This window comes from Lepidothrix coronata, unplaced genomic scaffold (genome assembly GCF_001604755.1).
Source record: "Lepidothrix coronata isolate B3197 unplaced genomic scaffold, Lepidothrix_coronata-1.0 Scaffold31, whole genome shotgun sequence".
NCBI classification, from domain to species: domain Eukaryota; kingdom Metazoa; phylum Chordata; class Aves; order Passeriformes; family Pipridae; genus Lepidothrix; species Lepidothrix coronata.
The window spans coordinates 5,831,435-5,856,777 of record NW_016690211.1 but is presented as its reverse complement, the minus strand read 5'-3'; the positions used below and the strand labels follow the sequence as shown (position 1 = coordinate 5,856,777).

The following is a 25,343-nucleotide window of genomic DNA, read 5'->3' as shown; positions in this document are numbered from 1 at the left end:
CATAACTGGTCTACTCTGGCCTCCAATCAGGAGGCCTGGAGACACACCATCTATAACACTGCTGATGCCTTTGAGAAAGCACACAGGATCACCCTTGAGGAGAAAAGGCAACGCAGAAAGAATCGTGCCTTGCAGAGTATACCATCTAAGGAGTCTTTCTGCTGTGCCTTTTGCAACCTGACATGCCTGTCTCGTATTGGCCTTTTCAGCCACCAACTCACTTGCAACAAACGTGGGTAGAGCCCTTCCCAAATCTTCGTTCGCGAAGCCCAGCCATGATGATGACAATAGAAGACTCCAAGTGAAATATATTCTGAGGGGCTTGGCTAGTATTTCAGGCAGTGATTTTTTTGAGCAAACAGAAGGTAAGAAAGACAGGGACATATGATAGCCGTAGGTAGAGTCATGCCTCCATGACTGCCTTTGTCATTTGGTAGCTTGTGCCAACACCCACTAAGGCTGCTAAGAGGATAAATATTTAAAAAAACACTGTCCTCTATCTGTACCAGAGGCAGCAGTGCTCTGAGGACCACAGGACAAAGTATCCTGTACAACAAAAATAACAACAGATTCTCTTTCCAAGAGTACCACAGAGTCAAGCCAAGCTGTGACACTCTAAGTCTGCAACAGAACCTGTCTCGGTGGATGTGTAAGACTGGAGCATTAGGGGGAGGAGAAGACAAATGAGCTTCTGTGAGCTGACTGAGTCTCACCAATATAACTACAGTGGCATCAATAGGGTTGTTAATTTATGTTGGTTTGCCATCAGAAAGACACCCTGGGAAGTACCTGGGCTGCATCCAGGGAACCTTTGGCACAGTTTCCATGGCAGGAGGAAAGATGAAGATGGTATCATGAATTGTTTCTTTCCTCAGCACAGGGCGCAGTTGTCTCTGTTCTCTCAGGGTAGAGAAACCATAGGGTGCTCTGAACATTTGCACACTTTTCCACTGCTAATGCAGCCATCCAGCAGCCAGGGAATGACAGCAGTCAAGGGAGAGCGAGCATGTTTCCATTCCTTAGCTTTCTCTAGTCTGAAGTTCAGAGGGGGAGATGCTGGAAGTCCTTGACACGTGGGAGAAAGCTCCCATGCGTTCAAAACTCTTCAGCAACCCCAGCTGCCAGTTTAAGGACATTTCTCACTGCACTGTTAGCTGCAGACTAAGAGCAACATTATGCCTCTGCTTTTAAGTTTGGCATTCTCCATGTTTAAAACAGTGGACTGCATCTACAGCAAGATAGGGGAATGTTGTTCTGATACAGCCAAAATATCTGACCCCAACCTGACATACCCTCATGGCTGATGCATTGTTTGTCTTGCTCTGATTCTAAGACAAAATTCTAAATTCATGTTACAATTACGGTAATAACTGATACAGATAAGGTAATTACATGATACACTGCTTCAGTGTTCTGAAACATGAACATGAGGAAAATGGCACTTCAGTGAAATTAATCACATAAGAGTAAACAATTATTTTGGAGGAATAGTTCAGTTTTGCCAGTGTAGCTGTAACTAAACACACGGTTTCTGCCAGCATACCCTTTAGTCAAAGACCTAGACTTTTCAAGACCCAGCCAACAGATCCACATAATAAAAATGTGGAATGGCTTTTGCTTTAGGTGAATACTGAATTTCAGAAACAAAAAAAAAAAGGAAAAAAAATTACTTTGAAAGGAAATATGTATTTACCAATGTCATAGCCTTAACTGGAGTTATAAAGTAAAAAGTCCACAGACAAGTTATTTGTTCAAATTTTGCTATGCATTGCTCAAACAATATTTGAAATTGTTACTTTATTTCAGCCAAGGAGAAAAATATCTTTGTTTTGTATGGCTGATTTATTTTCCAATGGCTCTACTGGCATTACAGTCAATTTCATATTAAAATACTCTATGTGTGTCTGTCTGTGAAGGATAAGAGGAAATATAAAAGGGCTTGGATTCTATAATAAAACTCAAACAGCACCCAATGATGCACATAGATGGTTTCCAGGAGGAAGCCAGAAGTACTTATGCAAATGTTAGTAATAAATTACCTGTAGTAATTTATTTTACTTTTTTATAAAAGTGAGTTACCTCCCAGAGTAATACAATGGGAATAGTACTTGTTTGTTGCTGCAGAAAGGAGTGAAATAATGGTTAAAATCTCAAGCCATTCAGGGTCAGAGCAGAGGACCTCAAAGAGAAAGTCAAGCTTCAAATTTGCAGGTGTGCAATTGAAAGAGGAAAGAATATAGAACAGGAAAAACAGGCAGGCCTGAAGTGCAATGCTAATGATAAGAAACAACATCAAGAGCTGCTAGTGGGGAATTTCTATCCAGCAAAGCTGGCTATAGATACAGGAAGGCTTTAAGCTGCACACTAATACAAGGTGACAGGAAATATGGGAGAACTAATACAACCTAACCACATAATCTCCAGAGGCATTTTCTTGGAAGAAAAATATTTTGGCCAGGTTTCCTGAAAACAGTTAAGTGGTCCATAGCTTGTCCCTCTTCCCTTCCCACCTCTACATTACTGGTAGCCAGCTTAGCAGACTCCTTTCACGTGACTCTCCTCTTTGGTATCAAATTACCTAGTTTACTAGAGTATTCTGAAAACGGGAAAAAATTCACCCTCCATACAGTGCAGTGAGCAAGGAAAACATTGTAATACTTATGACCGAAGACTTGATAGAATGAAATGCAATGTTATGGTAGAATATTACATAAGTGACAATAAACTTTCCAAGTAAAATTTTTCTTCTGTATATCAGTTGGACATAGAAAAGGCTGAAGTATAAGAACCACAGCTGTAGTAACAATGATGATAAATAAATTGAGCAGGCATAGGTGAAAGAAGTGCCAAAACCAGAAAAGCGTCCTCCTCATGGTACTTGAGGCAGTAGTTACTTCCTGAGGTATTATTTTCTTATTTAGAAAGCAGTGAGAGATGCGACTGTCCAAACTTTGACTTTTTATTAACCAACCTATAGAAAATGGAGTTATAACCAAATGTGAGGACTAAATACCCTGTTAGTGAATTTGCTGTTTGTCGCTGTCTGGAAATGACACAAATCTCAGACAAAAGGTTGCATAAGGCACAAAGAGAGTTTTTCTTACAAAGGCTTGTAGATCAAAGCTTTAGGATGTTTCTTCTTCGTAAAGTAAGTTTAATTGAGGTAAGTGATCTAAGGAAGAAAAGTTCACTAACCAGAATGAATAATGGGTGGAAGCAGATAAAGGTGTGAAATGGGACAGAAGTTTAACAAAACCTGAGGGGGGTGACCCTGCAGAACTGTATAGAAATAGGTAGCAAAAAGGACTGATTATCTCTGAGAACATTGTTGAAAACAATTTGAAAGGTTTTGTAAGGTTACAAAAACATGTAATTTTCCTATGGTAAATTTACCACTGAACATCCTGGTCTAACAATAGTACTGTGGTAAATTTACCACTGGAACACCACATTTTTAGTGACCACAACTCAAAGCTATCAATCTAAGAATAAGGGCAGTGTAAGCATTTTAGGAGAATTTTGTGTGCAATTTAAAAGAGCCAAGATGAATGTAAAGATAAGAAGGCATTCCCAAGAAGAGAGAACTGGAAAGCTACAGAGCTGTTGGCTAGAGATTTTGTTCAGCAGAAGGTTCAAAAATTGGCAGATATCCTTTGTTTACTTAGAAAATGGAATTAACAGTTTGATTGAATTGTTAAAATGGGTCAGAAATTTCATAGCTATATTCAAAGCAATTGTTGCTTCCTCAGATAAGATGCTATTAGATATAGCATGTTTGAATGTCAGTTTCTCAGTTTAATCCCATGCAGTACAACACAAAAATACTGAAAAAGTACCAGCAAGATAAAGTTCATCCCATGGTAGAGAAACCTTGTTAAGCATGTGGCAAGTAGAGTGATCATTAAAAGTCTAATTGTTGTCCCTTTCCGGTTTGAACAGTACATGCGAGTTTAATCCCAATGAATGACATCAATAGCACAATTTTTGTAAGCACAGCCTGCTATAATGGAACCAGAATTCAGTCCAAAGATAGGTGTGCCAGAAGGGAAGAATAAGGAATAATGCAATCAAAATCAACCAGGGACTTCTGTCACACATCATATACTCTCTATCAGCCACATTCAGGACAGTTCAAATAATCTTTGGAGATGAACATCTCATAAAGAGTCCAACAAGGGATTTATCATATGAATGTTTTTGTTTGTTCCATAACAAGGTGATGGAATACAGAACACATATATAACCCACAGTTAGAACCAAATTACTGGGACACCAAGCACTTCATGGATCAGGATGAAACTCAGAATTATTTTGATAAATTTTAGGAATTACCTGAAATTAATAAAATAACACTGTATACAAAACTGTGAAAAATTAAAGCTGCTTGTACAAAATTAAGAGTAATAGATTAGTAGATTACAAAAGTGAGTAGGAGTTTAAGTTATAGTGTTGATATAAATCTAACATAATTCTGGACCATATTAACAGAAGTATGGTACATGTGGGCTACAGGAAGTAGCAATGTCATTTTCAGTGTCAGGAGAGGAGCCTCAGCTGGATAATTACATTGTTTGGAATGCCATGATTGAAAAAAGCTGTAGACAAACTGGAAACAGGCCTAAACTATGGACCAAGTATGATAAGTGGGTTGGAAATATTGACCTGCCCAGAGAGGTTGAAATGGTTTGTTTAGTCTAGAAAATGGAAGATTGGTGGGAGGCAGAACAGTGTGTAAATGTTTAAATTGCAGTAGGAACAGTGGGAATTGTCTTATGTGAATGCTAAGAGTTGTGCAAGAACACTGAGGGACTGAAACTGTAGGTGTAGGATGTGAAATTTGGACTTATCAAGACAGTATAAAACCAGAGGAATAGCAGTGTCACAATAATATGAATACAGATATAGTAAGATGCTAATGTTAACCATTTTTTGCATCAAAACTGACTTAGAGATGGATGGTAATAGATATTTATACTGGTATTGCCTTGTGTGTTGTAAACTTAACTTTCACCTTAAGTTCAAACCTAATAGGGGAGGTATTCCAAGGAGGAGACTCCAAGTTAACAATCTTCAAACAGCTACAGTGAGAGACAGATTCCAGGTAAATCTTCAAACTAGGCTCTAAGATCATTCCGTAGTTCCCTCTCCCGAAGAGCTTTGGCAATATATTAAAAATAGCATCCTGCAGTCCTCTGAAGAATCCTTAGGGTTCTCCTTCAAAAAAACAAGGACTGGTTTGATGAAAACAATCAAGAGATCCAGGAATTGTTGGTAAAGAAGAGAACTGCCCACTAAGCACACCTTGCTCAACTATCTTGTCATGTAAGAAAAGCAGCCTTTTGTCTTGCATGCAGCAAGCTCCACAAAAACTTTGAGATATCCAGAACAAGTGGTAGATCAATCTAGCAGAAAAGATTCAATTATGTGCAGATTTAGGTGATTACAGAGGATTCTATGAGGCTTTGAAAGCAGTGTACGGACCTACATACCAGGTCCAAAGCCCTTTTACTCAGTGCAGGTGGTCAGACACTTCTGACAGATAAAACTTCCATTCTGAATTGATGGTCTGGACATTTTCAGACTCTTTTCAGTACCAACCATGTAGTTCAAGGCTCAGAAATGCAGTCCATCACACAACAACCGGCGAAGAATAAATTGGATATTGCCCCTACTATGGGAGAAACTCTTAAGACCATACAGCAGGTGAAAATCGGCAAGGGAGCTGGGATTGATGGAATTCCACCTGCAATCTGGAAGCATGGGGGCCTTGCACTCCATGCTAAATTTCACAAGTTTGTGGTGTGCTGTTGGGAACTAGGCGAACTACCATCAGACCTTCGAGATGCAGTTCATCATCACCTTGTATAAGAAGAAAGGAGATAAATCAGACTGTTCAAATTACCGTGGTATTACTCTGCTCTCCATTGCTGGTAAAATCCTTGCAAGAATACTTTTGAATAGATTAATACCCACTATAGCAGAAGAACTTCTACCTGAAAGCCAATGTGGCTTCAGAGCCAACAGGAGCACCACAGACATGGTATTTGTTCTTAGACAACTGCAAGAGAAGTGTAGGGAACAGAACAAAGGTCTCTGTGTAACTTTTTTGATTTCGCCAAAGCTTTTGATACTGTAAGCAAAAGAGGTCTGTGGCAGATTTTGGAACGATTAGGATGTCCCTCCAAGTTCCTCAAAATGATAATTTTGCTTCATGAGGATCAGCATGGCCAAGTCAGATATGGTGATGCACTTTCTGAGCCCTTTCTAATAACCAGTAGTGTGAAACAAGGCTGTGTTCTTGCACCAACCCTATTCACAATCTTCTTCAGCATGATGCTCCAAAGGGCCACAGCAGACCTTGATGAAGAAAATGGTATCTACATCCAATGCTGTATCGATGGAAGCCTATTCAACCTAAGGCAACTGAAGGCCCACACCAAGACCTTAAACCATCTTGTCCAGGAGCTGCTCTACGCTGATGATGCCGCCCTTGTTGCCCACACAGAAGCAGCTCTGCAGCGTTTAACATCCTGCTTTGCAGAGGCTGCTGAGCTTTTTGGGCTGGAAGTCAGCCTGAAGAAGGCAGAAGTTTTCTACCAACCTGCACCTCAGGAAGTCTTCCATCATCCCCACATCACCATTGGCCAATCAGAGCTCAAATCAGTCCAGCAGTTTAATTACCTAGGCAGCCTCATCTCCTCGGACGGTAAGATTGATGGAGAGATAGACAACAGGTTAGCAAAGGCATATAGTGCTTTTGGAAAACTCCATAAAAGAGTTTGGCGTAATAAACACCTGAAGAAAAGTACCAAGATCAGTGTTTACAGAGCCATAGTGCTGTCTACTCTTTTATATGGATCCAAATCATGAGTCATCTACCGCCACCACCTGCGATTCTTAGAACGCTTCCATCAACACTGTCTCTGTACAATCCTACACATCCACCGGACTGATTACGTGACTAATACGTCTGTTCTAGAACAGGCAGCAGTCACAAGTATTGAGGCCATGTTGCTGAGAACACAGCTGCGTTGGGCAGGACACATCTCCAGGATGAAGGACCACTGCCTCCCAAAGCTCATGCTCTATGGCAAACTTGCCACCGGCTGCCGCAAGAGAGGAGCCCCGAAGAGGAGATACAAGGACTCCCTGAAACAACATCTCAGCCTTGGCCATATTGATCATCATCACTAGTCTACTCTGGCCTCCAGTCGGGAGACACGGAAACACACTATACATAACCCTGCTGCTTCTTTTGAGAACACATGCAGAATCATTCTTGAGGAGAAAAGACAATGCAGAAAGACCCGTGTCTTGCCAATACTGCCTAAGGAGACTTTCCACTGTGCCTTTTGCAATCCGATGTGTCTATCTTGCATTGGCCTTTTTAGCCACCAGCGCGCTTGTAGCAAGCGTGGATAGAATCCTTCTCAAATCTTCACTCGTGAAGCCTAGCCATGATGATGATTCTAGTAACACTAGAAGTATGTAATGCACTTCTAAACTCAGTTAGTCCTGACTGTGATTAGAGATTTCTCTGATGCTAATGACCAAAAACTATAACTGGGAATTACACTAGCATGGAGGATATTGGTATTTGGCATAGGGACTAGAGAATAAAAACAACTATTATTCATAGGATGTCACTGTTCCTGAACATGAAGATCAGGCAGCTATAAATTAACGACAATTTTAACATGGTTAATGAGGACATTATAAAATGCCTGGTCGTAGAAAATAAGCTTGACATGATCAAGAGTAGATTCTTAATTAAACATCTGAGTAAACAAAGTACATACAAAACAAAAATCCTGTTTTTAGAGGGACATGTTTTGGTAAATTAAAGGAAATTCTCAGCTGGACTGTGTAGCTGTGAGATCAGAATGTTCCAGGGACCTGGAATGTATCCCCTCAATGGTGCAAATTTTAGCAGGAAGATGCATACCGAGAGTGGAGAAGAAAAGTATATAGAAGAGGCTTGAGATAATGGATGTCTATCAATCTTTAAAAGATATGTTTAGAATAAACAGCTATCTTACAAAATAAGATAAAAAAGTACAGAGGAGTGACACGTGTTTTATCTTAAAATCAATAAGTTAAGAGTTTGATTAAATGTTGTTTAGAGACTGGAAGGAAATTACTTTCAGAGATAAAACTTGAAATCATTCTTGCTTAATATTTTCATAATAACTTGGCACAAAATACAGGGCCTTTCTGGCAAAATCTACAAATAATAAAAAACTGGAAGACATTAATGGAATGAGGATATCATACAGGGGAAGCTTTAAGTCTTGAATAATACAAACAGGACAAAATTTAATAGGATAAACTGTTTAAGTCATGCATTTGGGTGCTAGTAACAGAAGGTCCTCTCCAAAACTAGAAACTTTAGGGTAAGAAACAACTATGGAAGACAAGTACTGAGGTGAAAAGGGTTATTCCAAAATGACTAGGAGCTTCTAATGGGACACATCTGTGAATGAGGCAAATGGTGTTCTATGACATACCAAAAGAGCTATTTCTAACACAAATACCTCCAACACAAATAGGGAAGAGCTAGTGTCACTGTACAAAGAGCTGGAAAAAATGTCTGTGTATGACTAGTACAATTTTAGTCACCCCTCTTCAAGGAAATACAACTAAAACAAAAGGAGAAGGGTTAATAGGTTGATGAGAGAAATAGAAAGCACATTTTTCAAAGCAAACTTAAAAGACCTTGATTGATTAGAGCAGCAAAAGAAGAACTCAGAAGAGATATGATGATTGCTTATAAATACATATGAAGAACAAATACCAGTTAAAGGAAAGAAGTATTTAATCTAAATAATAATTCTGGAACAGAAAAAAAGGGATATAATCAGCCATGAGTATGAATAGAAATTAGAGGTATTAATCAGTAGAACAAAGAAGTTCTTGAACTACATTCCTTTGGGAGTAATGGGGGCAAAAAAACCCAATTGCCTTTAATGGACCCAGGAATTTTATGAAAGGGATTATGTAACATAGGTACAAGTGACTGCCGGGATTGAATTTGATGATAGAGAAAGAACTTTCCAACCCTATGTTTCTGTTGTTATAAAAAAGTCATGAATTTTTTTCTCTATTTCCACCAAGTTGGGATAAAAAGTATTCAATTTCATTTGCAAGTTAGAGAACAATGTCAACTTTCTATTAAGACGCTGAAGCAAATTAGCCAAGAAAGTGTTCAAGAACCACTTGAGCAAAAATTTGACATGGCTTTTCTAGGTGCACTGGAACAGACTTACAGTTAAGGGTTGGTCTCTTCAGCCCTAAATTTCTTTCTAGCCCTAAATTTCTACAAGAAAATACAAGTTTGTGTCTTTCTGGAGTCTGGCTTAGCAAAACCGCAAAATCCCAAGTAATTTCTGTTGAGTAACTTACACTCTGCAACTTTTGGAGATATTTGCAGTGGTATATTATTTATTATTTTTCCAGTGTTCAGAGTGTTCTAGGAAATTCATAAAGCAAACACAGTTCCCAGAAGGAGATTGGAAGCTTTTGACTTCATACCTGGGGAGTCTGGTATACACAAAAAAACCCCCCATTGTTGTATTTAGCATTCTCTAGAAGAGAAAATACAGCTTGGTGTGAACTCCATTGTAAAATGCTTTTCTTCTCTGAACTTTCTTCCAGAGTGGCAACAGGATTCTGTGTTCCATCATTCTGGACCACTGCCAGGGACCCTCAATAATAAACTATGACGATGAGAATGGCAAAACATGTATGCACGTTGCTGCTGCTGCAGGCTACAGTGATATTATCAGTGAGCTGGCCAAAGTCCCAAAGCACAACCTGCAGGCCCTGGATTTGGATGACAGGTAACCATGGAAATTCTGAAATTGAAATTGCTTCTTCCGTTCTATTAACCTGAGACCAGCTTTGTTTATTATATAATCATGTTCCTGTTTCACAGGCCATGGCCTAGTTAATGAACTGCACTCCACAGAGAACTGCTTGCTCAGAAACACTGCAAACCAGCCCAGCTCACCTGTATCATACCTAGTATAATAACTGACTAGTAGGAATGCTATTAAGCTCTGTATTTCTGGTAGGAAAAGATAAGATTATTTGCGAAAGAACTTTGTCACCACTTGACTTATTTCAATCAAAAGTGAACATTCTTTTCAAAACAATAGAACAGGATCCTACAACTTGAAGCCGGGATCCGGCTGCTATTTGTATTTAAGAAATGGCAGTGTTCCTTTGTTGCATTTACGATGATAGCACAGTATTGGACCAGGGGATCTTCACTTTCCATTCTGACAAGGCATTTGATTCCTTTTGGGTTGAAATCTCTGTGTCATAAGTACAGAAGAGTCATCTTTCCTCTTTTTCACCCACACCTACCTCCCTTGGAACTTTGCTCATAAATTTAGTTAATGCAAACAGAACCAACTGGCTGTTCACATTGATTAGCCTGCTCACTGAAGCAAAAGCCAAGGTTTTCTTGGCTTAGGCCTTCAAGTACTTAAAATAATATCATTCTTCATGGAAAAGTACAGTAAAACAGAACAGAAATAAAACAGGGTTCTGGAGAAATTTCTAAACACCAGTAAAATGTAGTTGAGAAGGCTGTGTTTCTATGGAAAGAAGGGCAAAGGGAGGAGATTAATAACACTTCAGGGTTCATTAAGACACGACCACCTGTTACAAGTTCTCAGATATTTCCACAAAACATATTATACTTGAAGAGGGGAAAAGATAAACTGTTCACTACAAACACACATAATAGATTTCCATTCTATTGCGTTTCTAACTGCACCCATCTGAAATTGTTGAGATTACAAAGAAATGTCAATTTTATTTTTTATTCTTAAACTACTTTCTTGTGGTTTTTATGCTTTCCGTTTTTTCACAAGACCAGAATATTATAATTTGGAAACTGGACTAAAGTTTCCAAATACAAGATGCAAATTTTCTGCCAAGCAGAACATCAGTTTAATTCTCCTACACAGGTTCAAAACAATTGTATGTGCTTTGGTCTGTGTCCATCACAGAACACAGAAATTGGCAAAGTGGCAGTGGCAGTCTGGAAGATGTGTTCAGTCCTTCTCATTAGTCTAGGAGAGGATTCTTCTCTTATTACCTTGATGGAGAACCCTGTGCCAACCAAAGCTAATTGTGTTTGGTCTAAAGAAGAGAAGAGTTTGTCCCTATGCAGTGGACACTACAAAGTTTTTTTCAAATTCTTCTCTGAAAACTTTATGCACTCTTCCTACTCTGCAATTCCAGCAGTGGAGGAGATGCTATTACACAGCATGTACAGCATAGCCCCATACCTACTTTATCTAAAGCTAAATAAATGCAGCTACACCAATGTGAAATAAGTTGCTGGAGAATTCCTTAAAATATATGTCATAAATCTGGACAAGGAGCATAACCTATGCACACATCATTATGTCATTAAGAGTTTTAGTAGTAAATCTACTCAGCTATTCTAACGATACTCCGCTTTTTTCTGTAGGACTCCTTTGCACTGGGTTGCAGCAGCAGGGAAAGCTGACTGTGTGCAGACACTGCTAGAACTGGGGATAGACAGCAGTCCTCGAGATATCAATGAAAACACTCCTCTGACATATGCAATGTACCGTGGGCACACAGCATGCATCAAGCTGCTGTCTCAGGAGAGTAGGTAAAGTTCACACCTTGCTCACATGTTGTCACCGACTAAAAAACAAATGTCTTGCTTTTTGTATGCTAGTGAAGAGTTTGAGCCCTGTGCGATGTCTTCTTCATTCCCATTCAATACTCAGTTCAAGCTTTCCACCAATGTAGCAACATCAGAATTAGTCATCTGCTCATTACTCATTACTGAGGTTACAGTGCTAGCCTACCAACCAGCAGAGGGTTCTGAAGTAGTGAGTGTAGCTCTGGCCCAGTCATCTTCATGCAGAAAATTTGTCTTACGGAATAGTTTCAGCCCTCAGATATATATCTTCCACTTTTTTGAAATCTCTATGCACTAGCTGTGCATTTGCATAAGACAGACAGATAGACTGAACACAAAGGCAGCTTTGCCAGATAGACAATAAAATAAATCTCAATTTTTCATCCTTAAGGTAAGGGTTTGAAGTTATTTTCCTAGCCTTCTTTAGTTCTCTACCTTGATTGTCTCTTCTGAGTTCTTCTTTGTTAAAAAGTATAACAAAAGAGTTATTGCTTATGATCTTCCTCTCTCTTTGTATTTCTCATGTTTCAGCAGCTGTTATGTAATTAACTTCCATTCTTCAACTTTGCTAAATGAGGATGCACTTATATTTATCATCACATTTCTTTGTGCTTTCCCCTCCTTTCCAGTCAGTAGTTAGTCTTATTTCCTATGCTACAACTTGTGAGACATAGGTATTATTACCTCTCCTCCTTCTCCTGCACTCTGTCTGTTAGAGGACATTCATCTCAAAACCATTACAGCAATACCACTATAGGTAATTATCTTCATCGGTCCGAAACTGTGCTGGACTCCTTAAACACAGGCAAGGCAAGGCAAGGGAAAAGGGCAAAGGGGGAAAAGGAAAGGAGAAAAGGAGGGAAGTCATGGTGAAGTAGTGCCTTTGTTACAATGTTAGCAATGACTGTACTGTTGTAAATACCATTTTCCAAATCGATCATAATAGAAAGACCACTTGTTTTGAACCCAGCATCTTCCTGTTGTCATTGGATCTTTGCAGCTGATACATGCTGAAGTCAGAAAAGTTTGTTCGTTTTTCCCAGATAGCTGCATTGAGTTACATTAAGATGACTCTAAGGCAATCAACTGATAAGAAAGGAGGAAATAACACAGTGACATTTTCAGTCTTTGTTAATTACAAATTTGGAGTCTGAATTTTCTGCACCCTTGAACCACCCCTGCAAATGTATCTGAACAGTATATCACACATTTCATGGTCTAACACAGTTAGTATTTTTAAATTGTTTGGTAATACTGCCATCACATTTTGATTTGTACTTCCAGTAGATCTGAGCCAGTTCATCAGTTTCCCTCTCTGGACAACAGAGGTATAAAGAAAGAAGGACGATTCAGTATGCTGAACCACATCTTCTCTTGCAAAAAGAAGAAAGAAGATCAGAAAACCAGTCAGAAGGAGAGAAGCAGAGAACATCGTAAAGAAGAGACCTCAGAAGTAGATGATATCATCACCTGTTTTGATTGCATTATGAACACAAGTTGCAAAGACATTCCAAATCATTGTATGACCACCCATGACTTTAAAAGAAGGAGCACAGACACAAAGTATCTCATACCAGAAAAGAAGCAACCAGCATGTCAGGGACTTCTGCCCATCAGCATGCAGAGCCTCCCCCCAATCACTGCAGGTAATTCCTTCCTAACTGCTTTCCAGAACACAGTGTCAAGCTTCTCTTTTAGCACCAGTACCCACCATTTTCCACACAAGTCTCAAAAGAGTAGGAGTGAACACAACTTGCTGGACTACAGAAGCAGCTGCCAGGCTTTGCTGGATGATCCCTGGAATGTAGACTCTAATCAGCTACTCTCCTACAAAGTCTGTACTAGGACTTCTTCAGACAAACTGATAAATTACTTAAACTCTGATAGATCTCACCATGTGCTTTTGTGCCCTCCCTGCCTTCCCTCACTTCCTAGTTCTCCATCAGGTAATCTTTTCATCTTCTCTTTATCACAAATCTTATTATATAGACTGATGTGGCAAGCTGAGTCAGAAAAAAATAGGGACCCATAACATTTCTATTTCTTTAATATTTTTTCAGTATCTTCTCCCAGTATGTAGTAGTCATTACAGATAGCATATAGATGGGACATCAGTTGAAAGCTGAAGGTCTGGGAAATAAGAGACTTGAGTAGGTCTGTTGAGCAAGCAAAAATGCAGGTATTTAGGAAGCATGTAAGGTACTTGAGCAATAAGTGCCTCTCAATAATATACATGCTTTGTGAATTGCACGCTAACACCTACTACCACACCTTCTGCTTTGTGTCTACATCTACTCCTGGAAGTAGATGTGCAAGGGAACAGTACTGCACTCAAATCTGCAATTGGGCCGAGAGCTGCTTCTGGATCCAATCACATCCACTCCCATGCTGGACAGCTCTACACCATGCCACTTTCCCTATATATGAGTATTCTGACTCCAGGCTGTAGTGGCACCCCTTTTCACTCCTCTCACTCTTAATGCCAGCTCTTTGGTCTAACATATGGTTTCTCCAAAGCTGAATTCAGGTTGCTAAATTTACAGAAGTGGAGTAAATGCTTTTATGCAGTGGTCTGGAAATTGTAATGCAACAGTAATGAAGCAGAGCCTGAGAATTCTAAGGTGAATTTGAAACCAGGGTTTGGCTGGATTTGGGATCTGTTGTTTTGTTTGACTCACATCCATGTTTAAATGAATCTGGCTGACTGGCTTGTGTGCAGGAGTTTATTTCAACGTATTAATGTCTCCAACTTCATCTCCTTTGGGATTAGTCTTATGCCAAAATTAAACACATCTAGCATGCCTTCTAACTATTGCAATATCCAACTGAAAATGAAGCCAGCAACCCCAAACTTACCAGTACACCATTAAAAGGAGTAAACATTATACAATAAGTTAATCTATGCTCACCCCAAGAGACATGAGCCATTACCCTCCAGTGAAGAGAGGAGTGAGCAGAAACCCTGTCTGAGAAGAACCCCCAATTTGCTGCATGATAGTGCAAACTGTACTGACATCTAAGTGAACTATAAAAAAGCCGATCTTTGTGCACATGTCTGACGAGAGTAGAGACAGTAACTTCAGAATGACAAGCTGAATAAAGGCTGAAAATAGCTTTTCCGGGTAAAAAGGACCTATTCAAAAAGTTCCACTTCCCAAACATCAAGCCATATTCCTGAAAGCTTAACAGAACTGCTCTATAAGTGTCACTACTTTTTTACAATGCACTCCTCCCCTATTCACTCAACCATATGAACCCTACTCTCCACACGCCTACCAAGGATTGCTTCTGCACGACTCATTCTACACTAAATTCTGCAAGGTTCAGCTCACATGTGGAATATGAGAGTACCTGCAGGGCTTATTTACAGCCTCAGTATAACAGGGCACAGTGAGGCTAATATATTTGAGATATTGGAGTTGACAGCAGTAGGAGGAATGAACTCAAACTGGATAAACCAAACTGGAGGACAACTATTTCTGGGAAATGTTTTGGAATTTGCTAGACTATTAAAACATTTGATGTATTATCAAATGTAGTATACTACAGTCTTAAGAAAATTTTTAAATCCTTGTTTGCTCTGGACAGAAGGATAGGTGGTTTTCCTAGAAAAGATGTTTCTATGAACATCCTGTGATAAAAAGCTGCAATCAGCTGAATCAGGACAGGGTGCATCCACTCAGTGCTCCATGATCTGCACAGGAACTGCGTATAGAACCAGAAGTGTACGTGTATGAATAAGGGCAAAATCGTATCAATTATTTGAATTCTTCTAATTGTCGCAATGGGAGCCACCTTTGCATGTCTAAAGGAAAAGTAATTAATTTTATTTCCGAAATTTTATTATCTCCCTCGGAGAATAAAAAGACTAAGTCTGTTTTAAGCCCAGTTCTCTTTGTACCAGCTCCCTTTAGCAAAATTTTCCAACAATAAAAAAGATTCCTGTAGCTGACAAGAAGGACTTCCTCTGAAACATATGAATTAAAAGCCTGTAAAGAGGCAGACAGTGTCTGTCAGGAATACATTGCACAACATAGATATTGTCTAACATTTCTTCATGATAAAAAGATCTGCTTATCCCTCTTCATGCCTATGTGTGTGGTTTAAATCTGTCTGCCCCGGTAATTAAAGCCACTTGACTTGCCGTGAATTAGAACTGCATTTACTGTATGAGCTCCAGGGCTTCCAGGTCTCCAGTGCACCGTGCCTGCAGGACTTAGAGGGATCAGAAGCAAAGAAAGCCTGGCTCCAGTCCAGCCAGCAGTGCTGTGCAGGCAGCTTTCTCTGAGGAAAAGTATCTTTTGTTGGTTTTTGTTGGAGTTTTTCAGTTGGTTTGTTTTGGGGTTTTTTTCTGCAGAAGACTTAGCTGAGTGGAAAAACAACATCTGAGTTTCGAAGGCATTGAAGTGTTAATACTTCATTTCTCAATTCATGACTGTGGGGGCTACATATAATTTCCTAATCACTAAATACTTCGGCCAGGATTACGGGTATCAATAATCTAGAGAAACTCAATTTGAAAATTATTTTCTCTGTTGACACACAGTGTTGATTGTCTTGCATGACCATGTCTATTAGTAAAGTCAAAGCTAATTTTTGTGCTCACTGCTACAAAGGGAGCTGGCACATACATGTACCAAACCTTTTAGAGGTTTTTTGTTCTGTTTCTGTGCTCCTGGGAATGAAAGATGAGTCAATTTACTAGCTGAGCAATAGCACTTACACAAAGGGGAGAGGTTGCTATGGGTAGCAGTGAGAATTACCTTACTATTATGCTATTGGTTTCTCTCAGAATTACTGCTTTGTCTTGCCCTCCACTGAGAAGAGCAAAGATAGACTATACCAAAAACTACTGTCAATACTGCAAGAGTGTTTTCCAGCTGCAGTACTGAGCTGGCATCAGCAATCCAAAGCATTTTGTATTTAGGAGCTTTGCAATTCTCTCTTTTTGCAAAACGTACTGCCAGCTACATTCCACAGGGAAAAATGGTGTAACTAGAGAAATTCCAAGTGACATGTGAAAAAGGAAGCCTGTCTCAAATATAAAGCAGCTCTGAGACCGTATCACCCACTCATCTTTTACATTACTAAACTTCCAGTTCTAAGATGATACTTTATTACAGATTTTACTACAGCAGCCCAGTACCTTCTATTTGCTTCAATAGGTAATATGAAAAACAGGCTATTATTAAGTTTATATTGGTATAAGCAGGATGGTGTAGTCCAACAGGAAGTATTTCTTGGCCAAGAAAGAGTAGAGTACAGCTGATCAGTGTGGCTGTTGCTTTCTCAAACTGAAGAACCAATTTAATGTGGGACATTCATCATAATATTAACAATTTTTACCTAAAACACAGTACAACGTGGTTCAAAAAGAACAACCTGTAAAAAAATGTCAGCAAACAAAACCAAATGCAGTCCTGCATTTTATAATAATAAAATTGCTTCCTTTCCATTTCATTCAAAAATAAATGCCATTGTAAGTGTGGTCTTGGGGACAGCAAAGATGATGTCTCAAAGAAAGAAAAACTATTTTTTCACATGTTATGTGGAACAAACAGGAAGGAAGAGCGGAATACTTCCACTTGATGCCAGAATTTTTAAAAAACGTATGCTTTTCCAAGCATTCACAGAGCCTTGCAAACATGATTATGCTTTGTACTGTTGTTTTGCTACCAGATATCCCCATTTACGAAATAAACATATCTCTTGATAGCAACAGCAACCTCCCATCATGAAAGCCATAATGGTACATACACAATAATCCATTAGTTCTCAGCATAAGCATCACTTAAACCAATATAACTCAAATTGCACTAATGAGAGCAACAGATGATTCTCTGCTATATTGAAATTGATATATTTAGTTCTTTGTGCAAAGTGAATGCAATGTCTGTAGAAGAGATTTACCAACTAGACACTGAAGTGTTAAAGACTAAATAAAGAGTAAAACACAGGAAAAGGAAACCAAAGTCTGTTTCTATTAGGCACAGCTCCCTTATACAAGATTCTTCATGCTTAAGCTCAATACACATCATCTTTACTCACAAGATTCAGCAGACTGACCCACTGTCTATAACTGTTGTGGTTTTTGGACCAGAATCTTCTTCCATGCTGAGCTGAAGGCTGCACTATAACGTGGTGGTTTGTCTGATAAACATCACTTTAGCTCCTTTCACACAGGATCCATTTAGTGCGGTAATAAAATAATAAGGTAATTACAGCAGTCTTGACAACTACTTCAGTGCAGCTCTAGTAAACAGCTATACAGCTATTTTTCTGTAGCTTTATCTTGCACAGCTCAGCAATACATAGGTGTTTTCAAGTACCAACTAGAGAGCCTCAGCGGAAATGAATATCATTCTGTCTCTTCCTGTTGTTTAGGATGTCCTGCTACATTCATCCTGTGTCTCCCCTTGTCCCTGTGTGATGACAGAGCACATGCTTACTCTGCAGTGAACTATGTTGCAGTGTCCTGATGGATGAGCAGCTGTTTGGTAGGACAACTCATAACAAAGCTCATTGCAAATCTGGTGATAAGAAGAAAAACAATTTGAGGGACTCAAACATCACAGAATAAGATCAGCTCAGGAAAAGGATCTGGGAAAAATGCTGATTTGGTGCTGGAGTTTCTACTTTTTCAATATTAGTCATGTCATTTATTTAGTGAAATGCATTACATCTTCTAACATACTGTCTATTTTAATAGTATTAGACCAAAGTTAACCTTTATCTTAACCAGTGACATGCCACAATTAGCCAATCAACCTTTCATTTTTCAGTATCCATTCTTCTTTGTAAAAATGAAATTGCCATAAACATAGTTTAATAAGGATCAGTATCAGTTTATATCAATTCTCATACATTTTCATCTGCAGCAAAACACTCTCAAAGCTCATCTTTACTGCTTCAGCCAGCCTCCTTTTCCAACCAGCAGTTGAACTCCATTTGTGTTCTACTACTTAGAAAGGATGAGACCCTACTAGAGTATTTTGCAAACTAAAGCTTCAATTCTGAAATCAAATCCATCTAGTTGAATAATTCTATGAATTTAGTGTCCAAATATTCTTATGCAGAGCTAGCTACTGGACTGTGCCTGTTTTAAGACCTAATACTATATTATATGAGAGGAAAGAAGTGATAAGGGTATATGTGAAGGTTATATTAAATCAATCACTCCTTTTAATTAATATAAAGCAAACTAAGCAACGGCTTTTCTTCTCAGGCAGTGGTTTCTTGTTATTACACCCTTCTGAGAATTACTAAGTAAGTTTTCTTTTTTTTTCTTAGAAACTCAAAATTTACAGTGCACAGTGTATTATTTAAATTATTTTTTTTTCACAGGTAAACATTTACAACAGATGTCCATAGACCAACACAAAAAAAAAATCTTATTCGTGTATGTAACAGCTTAGCTCCCATACCCAACCACTGTGCTCACAAAAGTAAGTACAGACAAGTATCAGTTACAATATCACACTGTGTGCCTTCATCACTGGCATCTGAAGGCTTGAGAGAAGTTTCATGTTCCTTTTTCAAAGCATCATAGAATGGCTGATGTTGGAAGACACCTCTGGAGACTGTCTAAACCCCTCTGCCCGCAGAGAAATCTCCTACAGCAGGATCAATCCAGTTATGTTTCAAATATGTCTGTGAATGAAGACTCAGACAACACAATTTCTCTGGGCCAACTGTTCCAGTGTTTGACCACCTTCAGAGTAAAAAGGTTTCTTCTTACTTATTTCTGGCCATTGACTCTTTTCCCTGTGTAAGACACCGGTGAGAGGAATCTGTCTCCTTCTCCATTACTCTCCCCAATCAAATATCTATACATATTGATAAGATCCCCTGAGCTGCCTTCTTCTCTCAAGCCTGAACAGTCTCAGCTCTTTCAGGCTCCCCTTTGAGGTTGGACACTCCAATCCTTTAATCATCTCCATTGCCCTTCACTGGACTTGCTTCAGTATGTCCATGTCACTCTTATACTGGGGCCTCAGAACTGGACTCGCTACTCCAGATGTCTCACCCAAGCTGAGTAGAGGGGAAGAATCCCCTCTCACAATTTGCTGGTAACGCTTTTCCTGATGCAGCCCCAGATGCTGTTGGCTCTTGTAGCCTCAAGAGCACATTGCTGGCTCACACTCACCTTGTTGAAATACAGTCCCAAAGAGCAGGAAAGCTTCACCCCACTCCCACAGCCCTGGCAGAGTGTCAAGACTTAGTGATTGTTCCAGGCTGGATCAAGTCAGCAGCTGGGGTGTTCTTCATATACAAACACTAGCCCTACCCCCAGCAGTGTCCTGCCCTCTCATTTTTCTGTTCCACACAGGACAAATCTCCCAGTGTATACTGGATGGGGATTTGCAGTTTATTGTTTGTCATCCTGCAGATCAGCCAGGCCCTAAACCACTCACATTTCAGAGCTAAATTTAAGACTCTTTTATAATCTGAGTTTCAGAAGCAGTTCTGAAGTTATAACAATACTACTAAAAATGAAACAGCAGAGGTAGCCTTATAGGGAACATCAGATTGAGCAGGGATATACAGAATCCTGCACTGCTGCTTTCTGCAAATAAGAGAGAAAAAAGAAAAGTATAGATATGTGAATTACTGAGGGAGTATTCTCTGTCTGCTCTGAGGAAAGAAGATAATCTAAGTGCTTTTAAAATCCCAGCTCCAAGTGTTCAATTTTTTAAGCTTTCTACTAACATTCTCTGTGTCTTCTAGTTATAACATAGTTGTAAAAGAATATTTCAAAATCACTGCTGTTCTTGCAGTAGTTCATATAAATAGTCAAGAATTTAGTTCTAGCCTCACGCCAAAAAATGTCTTTTACAAATAAGATAAAATTACTACAACTAATAATAAACTATCAGAGCACATTCATCCAGGTGCCATTACTGCCTGAATATTAGTTCAAGCCAGTAACAGAAAAGCAAAATTATTTGCAAAATAAATTACATTTTTTCTTTCTTAACACAAATGACACATTTGCTCCTGGAGCTTTCCAAATAGCTGTTCCAGAGCCAAGATTTCAGTCATCCTCCATCCAGCCCTAAAAATATTGCCATTCTGGACACAGCTTTTATCCTGGCAAAGTGCTCCAGCAACAAAGATGAATGTCATCATTTGTGTTTCTCTAATATTTTTATTACATAAGATATGTGTTAAAAACATGCAAGGAAAAAAATAAAAAAAAAAAAAAAAGAAAAGAAACCAAAAAGCTAGAACAATAAAATAATAATAAACTAGAAAGAGAACTGAAACTACTCAGAGATTAACAGAAAGAAGAAACATGTCCCCAGAAAAAGGAAGGGCAATGAAAAAAAAGAAGAAATACTTAAATCTCTAAGCAAAAACATTCAAAAACACACATTAGAAAATGGAAAATGAAATAGTAACATAGGAAAAGAGTACTTGAATGACTTTATACCACAGTTTATAAATTCTCACGCTCAAGATATTCCCAAGGTCAAAAAGGTTCCTCACATGGCTTCTTGAGTAGCCTCAGCACGTGTGCTTCACCCCCAGCACACTCTTTCTATTTCATCATGCAACACTCCCAACAAGCCCCGGAAAACAGGCTTATAACTATTACACACCCTCACAGAATGCCAGAAGAATTTTCCAATAAAAAAGAAACTCTTGGCTGCTCTCACTTCTTCATATGGCTTAGAAGGTCTGACACCTCATTGTTTCTGGAGAAAGTGACCTTAGTACTTGTTGAACAAAAAACCAACAACAAAAAACACAAACAAACAAAAAAACTATTAAAGAAATCTGTTTCTACAGGTCATTTAACAATATTTTCGGGGGATTGGTGATTAGTTTTGCTGTTAATGGTCATGATTTGAAGTTTCTTCTTTTCCAAGTTAACTGCAAACCATTTCACAAAGCACCCACATCTCTGCAGAAGGCCACCATTGTCCACTGTTTGCAAAGGAAGGGAGCCTAAGAGCCATTCCTTCTGCTGGACAATATACTCCTTGGGCAATGCCTCTCTGATAGCCTTATTTTTACCTCTGCAGTTTGTAATAGCAGCCTCTCAAATGTCAGTAGTGAGTGGAAAAGGCTCCCTGAATTAGTAGCTCATATTGTACCACTAGGTCTTCAGCGAATGACTGTGCCCTTTGCATGTGAATAATTACTGGTGCTTTTGCTGTATGTAGCTCCCGGATGTATGACAACCTGCCTTAAGGGCTCTGCCTCTCACAGATCCCATTCAGGGTCCAGGCTTATGGGTTTCAATACACATACTAATACTAGTCATTATATGTATTGTTTCAAAGTCATCCATGTACCAGTCCTGAACTCTAAATCAAATATTCTAAACTGAGCACAGTATGTGCGACTAGGTGGAAAGCACTGATGTTTGTCATGGCTTAATCACTGGGTTTATCATGCCTACCTGGTCATGGGCGTGAGGTTAAGCTACAGTGCTTTTGCCCTACTTAAGCCCTTCATTAAGGGCTTATCGAGTACATAAAGTGTTCTGGATATTTTTCACACAGTTGAGAACTTCGAATACATTAACATGTGACTATGTTCCAAAAAGGGAAACAAATGAGCCTCACAACATGCGTCTGGCTTACTCACCAAAATTTCAGTGAATACAAAGCACTCTGCCATGTGCCAGAAAACAAATGGGCTTGTGTATTGTATTTAGCCCTCTCTGTTTCACACAAATTGAATACCAACTGAAGCAAAGTATTAATGATTTGGCTTGGGTTTTTTTCATGGAAGGGAGAACTAAGTGATTTCCTGACTTTCTGAACATGAATTAACCTTGAACATGACTCACAAATTGCAGTACACTGCCAAAGGCCTGGCAGCTCTGTTACATACTGTCTGCTCAGGTCATAACAGCTTGAATAGTAATTGAAATTAGCATAAAAAGAACAAAAAAAAAATCTACTAGGTTTCTAAATCCTCTCTGTAAAGATTCTGCTTTGCCCTAAATCAATACCCGGTAAATCTTGGAAAAATATATATTAAAAATATATATATATATATATATATGCAGTCAGGGCCTACTGCAGACATTAGAGGAGTAACATTTGTTTTCAACAGGGTAAAATAAATAAAACACAAAATGTCAAACTAGAACACCTCGGGAAAATGCTAATAGCCTCTCATATATTCATCACAAATAGGCAGATGAAAGGAAATCACAGATGCAATGAGAATGCAGTCAAGGCAAAATGAATGTGAAACGTTTTGAGGAAGATTCTGTAGCTGAAAAGAGGTGGTGTTAACTCCAATAGGGAACTCTTCATATGCTTAAACTGAAAAACCAGAGCTGTTTGTATACAATGAGCTTGTGAATAAAATGGAGAATAAAATGAAAAGAAGTTAATACAATTCACAATAAATTCCAAGGCAGAGAAAAATAGGTCTTCAATTTTAGTTTTTCAATTCTCCTTTTAAAAAATCAGAAAATTAATGAGTTGTCAAAATGAAGGAGCTTAAGGATTTCAGTTTAGAGAGAAGATATAGAATTATATTTTAGTTCTATTGTTTGTAAGAGAGAAGATATAGAACTATAAATTTTAGAGAAGATATAGAACTATAGTAACATTAAAGCACAAACAATGTTACATTGCTGAGCGTGAGGTGGAAATTAAAGATGATCTAAATCCACAGATTCTTATAAGACTACAATAGAGAGATACAACCTTTGGTCTTTCAGTGTGCATTTCACTGTGCCACAGGGTAATGGGCTACTTTTGTGGCCTGTGAATAGCAGAGCATGTGTGGACCTGTATGACTGTGCCTAAATCAACCCAGACACATTCTTCCATTTCATCTTCCTAAGGTCTTTATCAGCATTTATCAGCACTTATCCTAGGTAATAAAGCATTTTTGGTAAAAACAATATATTCCCATGAAACATTTTTGTTTCAGTCACCCTGTTGTTTGTGATGAAAAAATGTGTTGTGGAAATCTCTCCAAAAGACCAAGTTTCCTCCAGACAAATTATACATTCTCTGCTTATCAAAAGCAAACCTTTGAACTTGTCAAGGCTTATTTTTCACCAAACACAAAATAAATCACTTAACACTGCAGTTGTTTTCTTCAACTGAAGCTGCCAGGCTTATGCGATTTTTTATTATTTTGATCACATTTTTCAAATACAGGTTTGAGTACAGACAATAAGAGACAACAGTCCAAAGAAAGTAGCAAACTCATTTGTAAAAATGCTATGTTTTTGACTTTGTGGACTCTTTCTCCTTTTTTTTTTTACCTCTAGTTCAGCTATCACCTCAGGATGCTAAGAAGTTTAAGTCCCTAAGTACTGGTGCAGTTATTCTCCTACCAGCACTAATCTCCTTTCCCAGAAAAAGAGACATTCTCAGAGTCATATCCTCTATTCTCTTTTGCCTGGTCTATCAGGAGAGCCTCTCAAACTAGGCCGTGTCCTACCTGCTATCCCAAGCCAGAAGAAATCTAATCCTGCAGAAGAGCTTGAGAAATCTCTCACCAAACCAGATGCTAAAAATTAACTCATCACACTGGCCTAAATCAGTTGAAATAAGTGCAAATCTAAGTGCTTGTTACAAGATAACTGTACAGCAAAATCTCATTAATTTGCACTAATGATACTCTTATGAACTTGACTGTAAATTACTAAAACCGAAGAAAGCATAGCACATCACAAAAGCTGCACTATATATAGATATACACACACATGTATACGTATATATGTGCATTTTCATTATAGATTTCATTTATTATGAAATTACTAAATATTTAATGTGCTGTAAACTTACTTTGTGAATGGAACCCTCAACACATGATTTTGTTGCAGTAATGTGCTGTTAAGCCTTTCAGAGAAAACAGGAACAAAGAGTAAGATTTTCTGCATGATTTAAAAGTCAGAACTAGGAAACATAAATTGACAGGGTTTCTCTGTAGTTTGTTAATACAAAGGTGCTGATTCGGATGCTGTGTACCATTAAAAAAATCTTTTTAAAATTAAAACAATAAGCTGAAAATAAAAGGCAGTTTTAGCAATTGAGGTCTTTTGTCTCTGTTTTTCACATATTTTCTAAATTAAGTTTGTGGGTTTTATGAATTCAGCAAGGTAAAAAAGTACAATGAAACACTAATCCCTGTGGGACAGACAGTGCTGCAGCATACACTGTTCAAAACTGTTCATTTCACTGACAGATTTATGTTTCTTTCATTTAATTCTTCATACACTGCAGTGACAAAAATGCAATTGTGTATTATCTTCATAAAATAAGGATTGCACAGACCTGACTTTTTAGGCATTATTTCATCCCTTTGATCACTGAACTGAAGGAAATATAACTAGACTGCTGTTCTATCAAGAACCTTGGCAAGTACTATAAGCCTTTGACTAAACATTTCACAAGACTATCCTTTTCTAGAGGCCAACAAGGATGCCAGCNCTTCAGGATTCTTAGCTAAGTCTTGCTGCCATTACTTTAGAGGCTTCCCCACTTCTGATTCTAGAAGGGCTGTGGGCATTACTGGGGGTGGGGGGTGGGGGAGGTAGTCCCCTTTTGACACTCCTCTGTATCACCACTGCTAGTAAGTCTGTCCAAAATTAGCTCTACATCAGCAGCTCATTCAACCAGAACATAGCACTTCTGTTTATCTCTAGATAAATGTTCTATTAACTGTACAA

At 38.6% G+C, this 25,343-nt stretch overlaps 1 protein-coding gene across 1 annotated transcript in view; it reads left to right on the top strand.

Moving 5' to 3' along the window:
* Nucleotides 1–24,696, top strand: part of ANKRD55 (ankyrin repeat domain 55) — a 52,088-nt gene extending 27,392 nt beyond the window's left edge. The window contains 7 exon segments of the mRNA XM_017811081.1: nt 9,655–9,839; nt 11,486–11,653; nt 12,977–13,635; nt 19,034–19,069; nt 19,072–19,134; nt 23,940–24,017; nt 24,020–24,696. Coding sequence (XP_017666570.1) covers nt 9,655–9,839; nt 11,486–11,653; nt 12,977–13,635; nt 19,034–19,069; nt 19,072–19,134; nt 23,940–24,017; nt 24,020–24,192 — 1,362 coding nt within the window. The 3' untranslated portion in view covers nt 24,193–24,696.
* Nucleotides 24,697–25,343: the final 647 nt, after the last annotated feature.